This window comes from Dreissena polymorpha, chromosome 13 (assembly GCF_020536995.1).
Source record: "Dreissena polymorpha isolate Duluth1 chromosome 13, UMN_Dpol_1.0, whole genome shotgun sequence".
Taxonomy (NCBI): domain Eukaryota; kingdom Metazoa; phylum Mollusca; class Bivalvia; order Myida; family Dreissenidae; genus Dreissena; species Dreissena polymorpha.
Genome location: NC_068367.1, coordinates 8,599,661 through 8,612,540, shown reverse-complemented (window position 1 = coordinate 8,612,540; position 12,880 = coordinate 8,599,661). Strand labels below are relative to the sequence as shown.

Below are 12,880 nucleotides of genomic sequence, written 5' to 3'. Positions count from 1 at the left end.
TGTTTATTTGTGACACAGTTAATTCCATTTTAATTTCCCGCGCATATATATGTTCATACGACACACGAACACTAAAATGGTACCGTGTTAGTGTTCATGTGTCGTATGAAAAGTTATCGTTGCGGGAAATAAAAATGGAATTAAATATGCAAAACAATAATAAAAACGAGCATTTCGTATCTACAGACATGTATTTTACCTGACCACATCTGGCGTTGAAATTTCGGCGATTTCCATAAGGAACACTGATTTATAATTTTTTAACTTTACTTTACGAAATACTTTTACGAAATTTTTGTTGATTTTGAGCGTTATAGAGGCTTTAAATCCTGGTTCGTTCGCAGAAGAGCCAGCGTATCAAAATGAAGGGCAAATCTAGTTCGGAAGACAATCCAACGGTGTTTGAGGCAATGATACTGACTAATCTAATTCGGAAGAGGAACCAACGGTCTTCGAGGCAATGATACCACGGCATTTTACACTCTTAAAACTATGTAAGATAATTTAGGTTCATCGGGACATTCCACAAAAGTACTTCCTGGTACGATTTATAAAAAGGGCAAGCGTTTGAATGATTAAATCATGCCTCATCATTGTTTAAAATTGTTATATAAATGTATGTTTATGAATAATTTTACACGTTCCTCATTTTATATTAGCACATACTATTTTGTAATTATTTAATCCGTAATAAATGTTGATACAAACTGATTTAGTTTCCAATAAGTTGCTCGGCAACAATTACCTGATACATGTGAACGCTATAAAAAATAAATTACACGACTGAATGGCGTATTTTATTCACACTTGGTCTGTCCGTGAACATATTTTGCAAATAAATGACAATTCTTTTTTATAACAAAAGTAATGGGGTAGTTGATGATTGTCATCGTTTTTTTTAATATCCTTATTCGATAAGTACGAGCATACAATGCACGATTTAAGGCGATATTTATCTCGTGATCTCGCATCGTAATCTCTTAATCTCGGATCGAGCTTTCGGACTTGCGACCTTCGTATTATTTTAAAGGTAGACAACGCGAAAACAGCATGCAATACGATAATGATAAATCGTAATCTTAAGTAAAACTGTTTTTAGCTCAATTGCATCGTTAGCCTTGGGCTTATAGAGACATCCTCGAGTCTGTTTCCCGAGAACGACCGGTACGTGTTGCCTTTGCAAAGATCTTGAGAAGTTTATATTACGCCATCGCGCATCGTGTTCTCGTATTTCAACATTTGGTTATACGAAGTCGAAAACGCAGAACACGATGAGCGGAGAGGAGATACCGCAGCGATGTCGCGATAAATATTTTACGTACATGCATGATGAACTTGTGCAATTCAATTGTGTCATGATACTTGTAATCCAAAGATTGACAATCCGAAACCATTAATAGCTTCAACGGAACACTGTGTCATTATCAGGGTTCATAAATTATGCTCTAAGTCTTTGACAGCGTTTTACTGGATAAAGTCAGCACACTATAACTTGACGATTATAATTTGCCAACTTGACTGATTAATTTACGATATATCTCTCTGACAGGCACAGCTGGACGTACATCAGTAATGAAATTAAAATGTGTTTACTTGACACAATTCTGTCTGTGCACACTGAACTGTTGCTTTTTTCGACAAAATGCACGGTGACTTAAAAAGTCAACACTACCAAAATCGAAGTTAATATATGACACGGAAGAAATTCCCGGTTCTCCGCTAAGTGTTCATTACAAATTGAGAAGTCGCGTTTGATGAACGCCATGCTGCTTAATTTTTTCCATCTTTCTTAGTGTTTATTGTTTTCGTCTCGATGAATCTTCGATTTTGCGTAGCTGTCTATCCCAAGTTTGCTATTTATCGACTTTCACAACAGCCAATACAATTTTGCAAAACTTTCCCACATGTAGATTGGGATGAATAAATGTAATGTTTGCATGTGGTTAAATTCCTAACTTTCATTCTATCTTGCCCTAAATAATTGTTAAATTATCGTGTGCAGAACAGCTTTACAATTCTCTGTGTGTAGTATTGCGTAAATGATGCAAATCGTTGGTTAATACAGATAGTTCTGTGCAGCATTGTTTTAACGACACTTAGTCAAAAATGTTGCGAAAATTGTATACGAGTATACGTGTCGATATCAGCTTTGTGTTGCGAATAACTTATGGGTAACTTATGGTTGTCGATATCAGCTTTGTGTTGCGAATAAGTTATGGGTAATTTATGGTTGTCGATAAAAGGATTTGCTTGATACACCACTGGAAATATTATTTTATTATATTCTTGAAAAAGAGTCATTTCCCAAATCTTAGTCAAAGGAAGTAATTATACCTATTTTCAAAAAAGGAGATTCATTCGACCCTAACAACTATCGAGGCATACCGTTAGTGAGCTGTTTCGCTAAACTGTTCACAGTCGAAATAAATGAACGGCTTAAAAAGTGGGCTATTGTAAATGATACGCTCACAGACGCTCAGTTTGGATTCAAAACCAATTATAGCACTGTGGATGCTATTTTCCTACTAAAGGCTTTTATAGATAAACAACTCCGTAGTAAAAAGAAACTATGCTGTTGCTATATCGACCTAATGAAATGTTATGATTCAATATATCGAAACAGACTATCGTACAAGCTTATTAAGAGCGGAATAAACGGTAGATTGTTAAAAATTATTCGGTCTATGTATGATGAAGTGAAATTATGTGTAAGACACATGGGGACGTTGTCGGATTTCTTTGATTGCGAAGCTGGATTATTGCAAGGGGAGACAATCTCACCTATACTATTTTCTCTTTTCGCTAACAACATCGGACTCTTTTTGAGTAATAACAATGAAATCATGATAACGTTGGACTATTTATTTGTTATTGTTTGCAGATGATGCTGTAATTTTTTCAGAAACACCAAAAGGATTGCAAAAATCTTTAGATAATCTATACGAATATTGTGAACGATGTAGGTTGAAAGTCAATGCAGAAAAAACAAAAGTGGTCATATATAAAAAGGGAGAAACTAATTCACAGAATGAGCTTATTTTTTATAACAAAGAGCACATAAAAATGGTTCAATCATTTAACTAACTCGGCATTGTACTTTCAAGTGGTGGATCATTTATACAAACTACTCAAGCTTTATCCTATAAAGGCTCATTCAAAGGCTACGGGGTCGCTTTTTGCAATCACCAAAGACATGCATGTTCTTGTTAAAATAATGTTAAATTTGTTCGATTCTTATGTTACTTCAATACTGTGTTATGCGTGTGAGGTTTGGGGGTTTGTAAATGCTGATGATATTGAAAGAGTTCACAGAAGATTTTTGAAACGAATACTGGGTGTCAAAATGAGTACCGCTAATTCAGCTGTGTACGGCGAACTAGGGCGATACCCATTATATATTAATCGCTATGTACGAATTATAAAATATTTCATAAAAGTGTATACTGGTGAACAAACTAATTGTATATAATATTATATAGTACAATATGTTATATGAGAAATGGTGCTGAAAATATAATACGATGTAACAATTGGATTACCAAAGTACGAGACTTACTTCAAAAAGCTGGTTTTGTAGATGTTTGGAAGTACCCAGAATCAGTAAATGCTAATGTATGTATTCCTATGTTTAAAAATAGACTAATTGATATGTACATAGGTTTGTGGCTAAATGATTTAAACGTTAAACGTTCATTAACTTTAGACAAAGAATTGAAACATCGATTTGAACTATCTGATTACCTTTACATAATCCAAAACTTTAATTTAATAAAATACATATCAAGATTAAGACTTTCGTCCCACATGTTAAAAATTGAATCTGGGAGACATACAAATATTCCTAAAAACAAACGCAAATGTAATATATGTAACTCAAATGATATTGAAGACGAATACCATTTTGTAATTTTATATCCTCTTTATACAGATATAAGAAAAATATTTATTGACAAATTCTATTATAACCGACCAGCATGCATAAATTTATTCTTTTGTTAACAAATAATAAAAACCAAAGTCCTAAATAAACTCGCGATATATTGTAAAAAGGCTTTTAAAATGAGAACTGATACATTGAATGCAAACGTTGAGTAATTCGATGGCGTTAGTGCATTTTTAACACCTTTTATGTACTAGTTTGGTCACTTTCGCATTACTATGCATGTGCTTATTGCTTATATATTGTCAGTTTTGTATATGTAACGATGAACTGTAAATGTTCAAGTTATACGAATAAACTTTCTGTTCTGTTCTGATATCGCCTCACCATTTCCGTTTTACTGCCCGTTCATAGAAACATGTTGAGCCTTTAGGTCTTTTAATAATTTACCAAAATTATACATCTGTTATTTAAATGGGCCTTTTCACGTTTTGGTAAATTTACAAAATTAAAAAAAGTTGTTTCAGAATCGCAAATTTTCGCTTTAGTTATGATATTTGTGAGGAAACAGTAAATCTGAACACTTACCATGCTCTTAAATATCCATTATATGCATCTGTTGACGATTTAAAAACCTGATAATTATAAAGCGTTGCAACGCGAAACGATTGAATAATTAGGAGAGTTCTATTGGTGTCGTTATATTTTGCGAAACTACGAGGATTGCTTATATAAATATATCCCTCATTGTATGAGCACGGATGGCCGAGTGGTCTAAGTGGTTGAATTTCAAAGTTATTTATTGTAAGTGCATACAGAATTCCTAGGTCAAATACATTTGAATTACTATGGATTAATTTAATTTGAAATATCAAGTAAGCGTGATTCTAAAATGAAACGTTTTAATCTCAATGCAGGAATATGTGAACAAAAAGTAAGACAAAGGTGCACGGGCTTTGTAGTATGTTTGTAACGATATAACTCTGACCATGTTGATATGACCGATTCTTGAATACTTGAATACTGTACAAAGGTATATGGGTTGAGATCGAGACTTTTGTTTCTTAGATTTAAACACGACTTTTCTTATTTAGCTATGTTATTCGATCGGCGACTCTCTATCCGATTCATTATGACTACCTCAGATCCTGACCAACCTATCTGGTAGATAGAATGTTCTAGAACGTTGCAAGATATTCTGATGTTCTTAATTTAGCACTGAGTGTTGCAATAGATTAACGTTTGTATGACGTAGATAATTGACCTGGTTGAAAGTATATTATGTTTTGTGTACGAGTAACCCTTTTTCTTAAAATGTAGGCGTATTGCTTATTTAGCATTTGTGTTTAACGCTTAGACCGTAACATGTATTTATTTTGTTATCTGTTATACTCGATAATAGCTAAATATTATAATTTGATTTCATCCTATTTTGATTACGTGCCGTAATTATTTTTAGTGTAATAATAAAAAAATAATAGAACTAATCTATTTATACACAAAAAATGTGCTCGCCATTTTTAAACCGTACTACAGTGGAAGCAATGATAATAAATGCATATCAGCAGCAGCAGGAAACCCTGTTTATTCTTTTTCATTGACCTCATGCACTTCAAGCGGTTATGTTCTTTAAAATTCATCTGAAAGTAAAGAAAATCTGTAAAGTCGTTAACTTAACAAATAATTACAAATACATGCATATTGATCGTTGAACTACAGTTAGTATTTGCTAAGAAATAACTCATTTAAGCTGGTTGACTATTGTGGAATATATAAAGATTTAGGAATTTCTTTAATCGAAATCATGTATGCATAACGGCCTGGTAATACATGCGAATTTCCAGATTAATGAAGCTGTACAACGTTTTCCATACAGTTTTGTTGAATATCCGACCAGTAACTACTGAGAATTATGCCCGACGAGCAAGTCAATTTATTACGCTATGTGTTGTTTCAGAAAGATTATCAATTCCAAATGTCACGTGGACAAGTTGAGCAACGCGGTATCTTCGGAAGCTTCCTTCAAATTTCATAGAATATCAGACAGTAGTTTTGATAACTAGTCCACGAATGCAAGAAGGAGGGACAGAAAGATTAGCTGTCAGATACAAAAAAAACGGATTGACATTGAGGTTACAGGTGTGCGACATTGTGGTTACAAGTTTGCTCAAAAGAACAATTACTAAAATGAATACGTCTTCATTCTAATTTATAATGTAAAACATTATAGTGAGTGCAGTTCGAAAGGTGTTGTCAATTTGTTTTGTTTTTATATACTCAGTTTCAGCAGTTAAATGATGGATGGTTCCAGGCACACTGTTGGTTGAGTATTTGTTTCATAAATATTTTATTTATAACCGCTTTTACATTGCCGTCTTTGTTTACATCTTAAAATAACCGCGTTTGGTTAATAGCAGAGCCAGAGTATATTCATGGATGTGCATTCAGCAATAATGTCGTATTTGAGGAAATAATGTTTGCTTTTGCGGCAGCTTACAAAGATATAACAAAATTAGTGAGTCATACAAACAAAACGCGCTTTTATTTAATTCATTTTTTTGATTTGTTGAATAGTATCCAGACGTGTTGACTTCGCCGTATTTTTCAGGTTCTGATATAGATTTACTGGGTGTTAACCTTCATTGGTTCCCCATTGCATAAGCAATGAATACAGCGCGAAACCAATATGTCAAATGCAATGTGGTTGTAAACGTTAGCTACAATTCTGCAGTTTTCGTTGTTTTGTGTGTAAGTAGTGTGATTATTTCAAGTGACAATCAGAATTAAAGTGTATAAATATATTATAATTCTTATAAGCATTTAAAAGTGTCGCGTTTCTTTATTTTAATACATTTATTCTTGTTTCAAGATCAACAAAAGATGTCGTCTTGGACTGGAAATTAACATTGATTGAACGAATGGTTTTAATTGTACAATACCATTGACTTATTGCTGTTGGTTACTTGACGAACTCCAATTATAATTTCTTCCACACACTAAGCAGCTTCATGTTTTATTCATTGCAAAATGTTAGCGTTCTATTTGTTTGCTAGTATTTTTGGTTCAGTATTTATTACATAAAGTAGTACATGTACTCCAGAATATATAGAATGGACTGGAGGCTTAGTGTTGTGACTTGGTTTTTGGATCTATGATTACAGAAGGTACAAGGCTTTGTTATCCAGGTTTTTTTGTTCCCACTTTTTAGGAAGATAGCCCATGGCTATGGAATTGGGAATTTTATTGGCATTTTCATGAAATTGGGAAAATAAATTCATTAGCCTTTTTTTCACACAAAAAGTCCACTGATTAGGGAAATACTTAATTTGATATAACTCTTTATAATCATTCAAATTAAAAGAACAAAATCATATAATACTTTGTTAGATGTAATTGAATTAAAATTGAGATAAAATACGCATAAGACACTTCTTTCTAAAAAAAAAAAATATTTTATTTTATTTTGGGGAAATCTGGATTTTTTTTACACATTTTGGGAAAAAGTTATACTTTTTGGGATTGGGAACATAGCCGAATTTAGGCTATAAAATCGGGCCAAAACAAACCCTGTGTTATCAGACTATTAGGTTATCTTGTCATTATAACTCTAAAGAGTGTGTGAATTAACAGTATCTAAAATATAAGGGATATTGACCAATGACAACACTAAAAACTAATGTTAGACACACTATACTATTTCACTATATCAATACATTTTTCATGTCTTTTTCAGATTTTCAAAATGCTGCCATACTGTTCAAATGGAACAGATTTGACCGAAGTGTGGATTGACAGTGGACTCAACCAATGTCTGATTGACACTATAATTGTCTCAGTTCTGTTCCTAATAATTGTAATCTTCGGCTGTCTGCAATGTTCCATGTACCGCAAATATGCCACCAGCCTAGAGGAGAAATACATCAACACCAACCTGGGCTCAGTTTTACAGATATTTCTAACAGTTATAAGGATTATGGAATCATTATCTCACATTGTAATGACGGATATGATGAAAATAAGAGGTGGCGTCGTGGGGTATGATATCTTGATTTTCTTATGCCTTCTGGTTGCGTGGTCTGCAAGTTTGAGGATCTTGGCTCTGGAACGTAAGAAGCTGCTTCCGACTGTCTCGTCTTCGAGGCATGGCCTGGTACTTCTGGTTTTCTGGACCCTTTCTTTCCTGTGGGAGAACCTGGCATTCGTTAGCTGGTGGAGTCATCAGTACTGGTGGTATTTGAAAGGGTGAGGATATAGTTATAAATCCTTGAACTGTTAATAATTCATGATAATTGATCGAGTCATCAGTATGTCTGAACTTTTGAAGTGTAGAAATAAATGAGAATTTTGCTGTTAATATTTTGTAAAGACCTTTATATTAAATGTCCAACCTTAGTCCAGTTCATATCTGTAACTAAAGCCTTAAAAGTCTTATAAGAAACCACAATCAGCTTAACAGCAGTATAGTGAAAGTAGTAAAACATACTTTACATTTCAATTGCAACAATATTTGTCAAATATAGTAAAGATAAAATATTGTGAATTCATCCTCTGTCTCTGTTTTTGGCAAGTAAACATTTCTTTTTCCTTGTGATGCATGACTGCCAGTATTAAGGTAGCGTACCCATAATGATTTCCCGCAATATCTTTGAAGATTGAAGAGCCTGTGTAAAGTTGCCGTGGCCAAGTGGTTAAGGCGATAGATTTAAAATCTTTTGGGATTTTCCCGCGCAGGTTCTAATCCTGCCCGACAACGCATACTTTTTGCGACGCGTTTTATTTCTTTTCTAATGTAATTTGATTTAATATAGCATATAAACTATGTTTGTTGTTAAATATGTGGCAATTTTTAGCTCGACTATTTTATATGAAATATATATAGTGGAGCTATCCTACTCACCCCGGCGTCTGCGTTAGCGTTAGCGTCTGCGTGCAAATGTTTAAGTTTTCATACTACCCCAAATATTTTCTTTCTCCCTTCACATATTGCTGTCATATTTTGCATACTTGTTTACCAACATGACCCCAACCTATAAACAAGAGCCGACAACTCTATCAAGCATTTTGTCATAATTATGGCCCCTTTTCCACTTAGAATATGCAGCAAATGTTAAAGTTTTCGTACTACCCCATTTATTTTCATTGTCCCTTGACAATGCTTTTATATTTTGCATACTTGTTTACCAACATCACCCCAACCTATAAACAAGAGCAGACAACTCTATCAAGCATTTTGTCATAATTATTGCCCCTTTTATACTTAGAATATGCATATTATTGATAAATCTATGTTAAAGTTTGCGTACTACCCCAAATATTTCATATATCCTTAGACATATTGCTTTTATATCTTTACTGTATCTGTACACACCAACTGCATGCCCATATTTGGAAATCTGGATGAATTATGGAACTTTCATATACCCAAGGGGTGCAAATAAACGGGACAAAAGCTGAGCGTGGGGGTGGTTTTGAAAAAATCAGTATATTTTTAGCTCGACTATTATATATGAAATATATATAGTGGAGCTATCAAACTTGATAGCGTTAGCTAGCCTGCAAATGTTAAAGTTTGCGTACCACCCCAAATATTTCCTATGTCATTTGACATATTGCTTTTATATTTTGCATACTTCTTGACCAGCATGACCCCAATCTATAAGCAAGAGCAGAGAACTGTATCAAGCATTTTGACAGAATTATTGCCGCTTTTATACTTAGAAAATATTTGAGGTGGTACGCAAACTTTAACATAGATTTGCATTTTCTATGTCCTTTGACATATTGCTTTCATATTTTGCATACTTCTTTACCAACATGATCCCAATCTATAAACAAGAGCAGACAACTGTATCAAGCATTTTGACAGAATTATGGCCCCTTTTAGACTTAGATAATTGAGCATTTTGCTTAAATTGCCATAACTTCTTTATTTATGATCACATTTGATTCATACTTTGACAAAACAACACTTACCTGACATACCACAATACACTCCACCCAAACCATCCGGGTGATCCACCATGCCCCACCCCATATTTTTTCCTTATTTTTGAAAGATCATCTATTAAATGATCACACACCCACATTATACCCCCCCCCCCCCCCCCCCCTCTCCATGATGGCTTTCTTTATACTGTCAAGCACTCGAATAGTCGAGCGCGCTGTCCTTTGACCGATCTTGTTTTTAAAAAGCACGGAAAGCCTACCTAAAATTTTGCATGTAGTTCAGTGAAATGATGCTGATAAAGAAAAAAATACATTAGATTATATTTGGAAAGGTGCCAATTATGGGTGCGCTACTTTAAGACAACAGAGGTTAACACTCTCTTGGGTAAGCTTCTACACAACAGAACTACAACATTGGAACTCATTCTTCATTGCAGTGTTAATCACTGATATAGAAATGTTTACACTCATTTATCTCGGGTTTCATACTTATAATTTCAGAGCAGAGGATTATGGAGAATTTGCATTGTGGCTGATTCGATACCTGTCCACTGGAGCTCTGTTTGTTCTGGGGTTTAAAGCACCAGGCCTTCCCAACAATAGGTACAAGGCACTGATTGACAGCAGGGAAGAAACGAAAGACAAGGTGCCATAAAAGTGTTATTGAAAATCAAGATTTTCATATTTAAAACAATCTTTTTCAACATAAAAATTAATATTGAAGTTTTTTTTATTGCAAATGCATTCATATTTCTTATATATTAATTTTCCAAATAGTAGTAATGTAACACAATCACTGAACTTTGCTTATTCTATGTTACACAGTTTATGGGATTTGAGCTGGTTCCTTCAAAAATTGGATATATGCTGTATGCTGTAAGAGATATCCATGGTCAGCCTTTTGCATTCGCTCAGTCTTGCTTAGTTGCCATAAGTTTCCCTGTCTGCTGATAAGACCATGAAACCTTGCATGACGTTATAGTGGACAGTTGAGCTAATGACCATACCAGACTGTGTGGACACACAGGCTGGTCTTGATCAATAATAGCCGCATATGCCATACAGCAATTTTTTTGCCCAATTGGGAAAAGTACCTGAACCAGCCCAATTGGGAAAATTGTGCGCAAAAAAACCTGACATTGGGAAAATTTGCTTTGTTAAGTCTTCATATAGGGAAATTGGTGTATTTGATTTTTTGCTCCCAAATACTTAAAAAATGATAACTAATTGTTGTCAAGTTGTCAATACTATATTAACTTAGGTTCAAGCCATAGAGCTGCATAGGGAAACTAACAAAATGTTGCACTTAATTTTAAAAAATAAATATTTATTTTAGAAACCTTCTATTTGAAATTTTTGACAGCAATTGGAAAATTTGTAGTTTTTTTCTCATTCGGAAAGTGCGGTTTTCTGGTACTTTATAAAGTGGGAAAAAAATCGCTGGTTGTAAGACCTATGTTCCCATGACGCAGCTTATTTGTCATCCAGAAAGCTAGCACGGGTGGGAAGAAGGCTGAGTCAACATGGAGCAATGTGTTTGTGAAACTGAAGATGATGATGCCATATGTGTGGCCGAAAGGAAGCTGCTGGCGTCAATGGATCGTCGTTGCGTGTCTGGTACTTCTTGCCGCAGGGCGGGGCCTAACATTGCTGGTGCCTATCTATAACAAGAATATTGGTATGTATCAAGTTTTCGAGTTGGAAAGCTCTTCCCTGAACATGGAACAATAAATAGAAACTGTGCATATAGCAGGCTGAAATGGAGACATAGAGATTTTATTTGGGATGAGTATTGTCATGATCAAGGTAAACTAAAATAAGAAAAGCAGCAAAGAGTTGGTTTCTGGTCAATAGCTTTAGTTTGCATTCGCCAATCTCAACAAAACTTAGTATACAGCAAGCTTGCTTACAAGGAGGCTTTGTTATGATTCATCATTGTACTTGGGGATTGTCAGGTAAAGGTCAAGTTTCTACTTAAATAAGAAAAATAACTTATGCTCAAAACTTAAGTTGGAGGTGTCGCACTAAAATGTAATGTTTAGGGAGCTTAATTTAATTGCATGAGACCTATATTGCATTTCTGTCTAGTGAGATCAAGGTCATTGACATTGGTAATAAAATGGTTTTGGGTTTATAACTTTAGTAAGTGTATTGCACTGTAATTTTGTTTGTTGGTTTCTTATACACAGACCTAGTATGGAGGTTCATTACTGGCCAGCAGTATTAATGTCAAGGTCGCTGTTACTAAGATATACAAAACAGGGTTTCTGCTCTATAACTTGAGCTGGAGAAATTGTGCTTAAGTTCTGAGTTGGTAGCTGGCATGAAAACTTGGGATTCCATATTTGACCAGTTAGGTCAAGATCAAGTTCACTGTGTGTAAATAAAGAAAACTGTTACCTCTCAGTACTGAGTAGATTCTGTCTGTAGTGGGTATTTTTCTGGCATTTTCTTTGTTGGCAGCTTACATGTAGATCTAAATTAGTTAAGAATGCATTTTGATCTAGGTGGATTAGCGATTAAGATCATGAGGACTTCAAAAAGAAAAAAGCTGTTTTCTGCTCAATATGTTGAGTTAGATGGAGTTATCTTAGATTTAAATTGTGTAGGTATGAAGCTTACTGTTACATACAACCTTTACTTGGAATTGCACTATTATTTAAATTAAATTAATAATTTAAAATTTAAAACCTGGTTTCATTGAATTGCCATGTTTATTGTTTCATGTTGTGTCTGGTCTTTGCAGTGAACAGTTTAACATCTGACCGGTCAGCAGACGACAATGTTGATGTTAACAAGAGTCTGGTATTCCGCTGGGATTTCATCTGTGTCTACTGCTTGCTGCTCTTCTTTAAAGGAAGCAGTGGAGGTAAGAATAAGGGTATCACGTTTACAGATTTTTCTAAACGTTTAAAAGAAATTAAATAAACGAAACAATACCGTTTAAACAGTATCCCTATGTCAGTTTAAAAAGTCTCAGTAACATCATATTTCCAAACTTAATATATTAATTATTTCCAGAAGTAATATTCAGTGCATATCCCATTCGCGCAA

The 12,880-nt window shown here is 34.3% G+C and overlaps 2 protein-coding genes across 3 annotated transcripts in view; both read left to right on the top strand.

Moving 5' to 3' along the window:
• Positions 1–12,880, top strand: part of LOC127855142 (uncharacterized) — a 368,604-nt gene that overhangs the window by 92,801 nt on the left and 262,923 nt on the right. The gene's annotated exons all lie outside the window — the stretch shown is intronic.
• Positions 6,552–12,880, top strand: part of LOC127855133 (ATP-binding cassette sub-family B member 6-like) — a 36,405-nt gene continuing 30,076 nt past the window's right edge. Inside the window, exons 1-5 of one of the 2 annotated variants that reach the window (XM_052390523.1) lie at positions 6,552–6,628; positions 7,614–8,122; positions 10,328–10,472; positions 11,315–11,504; positions 12,573–12,695. In XM_052390523.1, the coding sequence (XP_052246483.1) occupies positions 7,623–8,122; positions 10,328–10,472; positions 11,315–11,504; positions 12,573–12,695 (958 nt within the window). In that variant the 5' untranslated portion in view covers positions 6,552–6,628; positions 7,614–7,622. Of the gene's footprint in view, positions 6,629–6,928; positions 7,045–7,613; positions 8,123–10,327; positions 10,473–11,314; positions 11,505–12,572; positions 12,696–12,880 lie in introns of those variants that run through there. The other variant, XM_052390522.1, reaches the window with a different exon arrangement.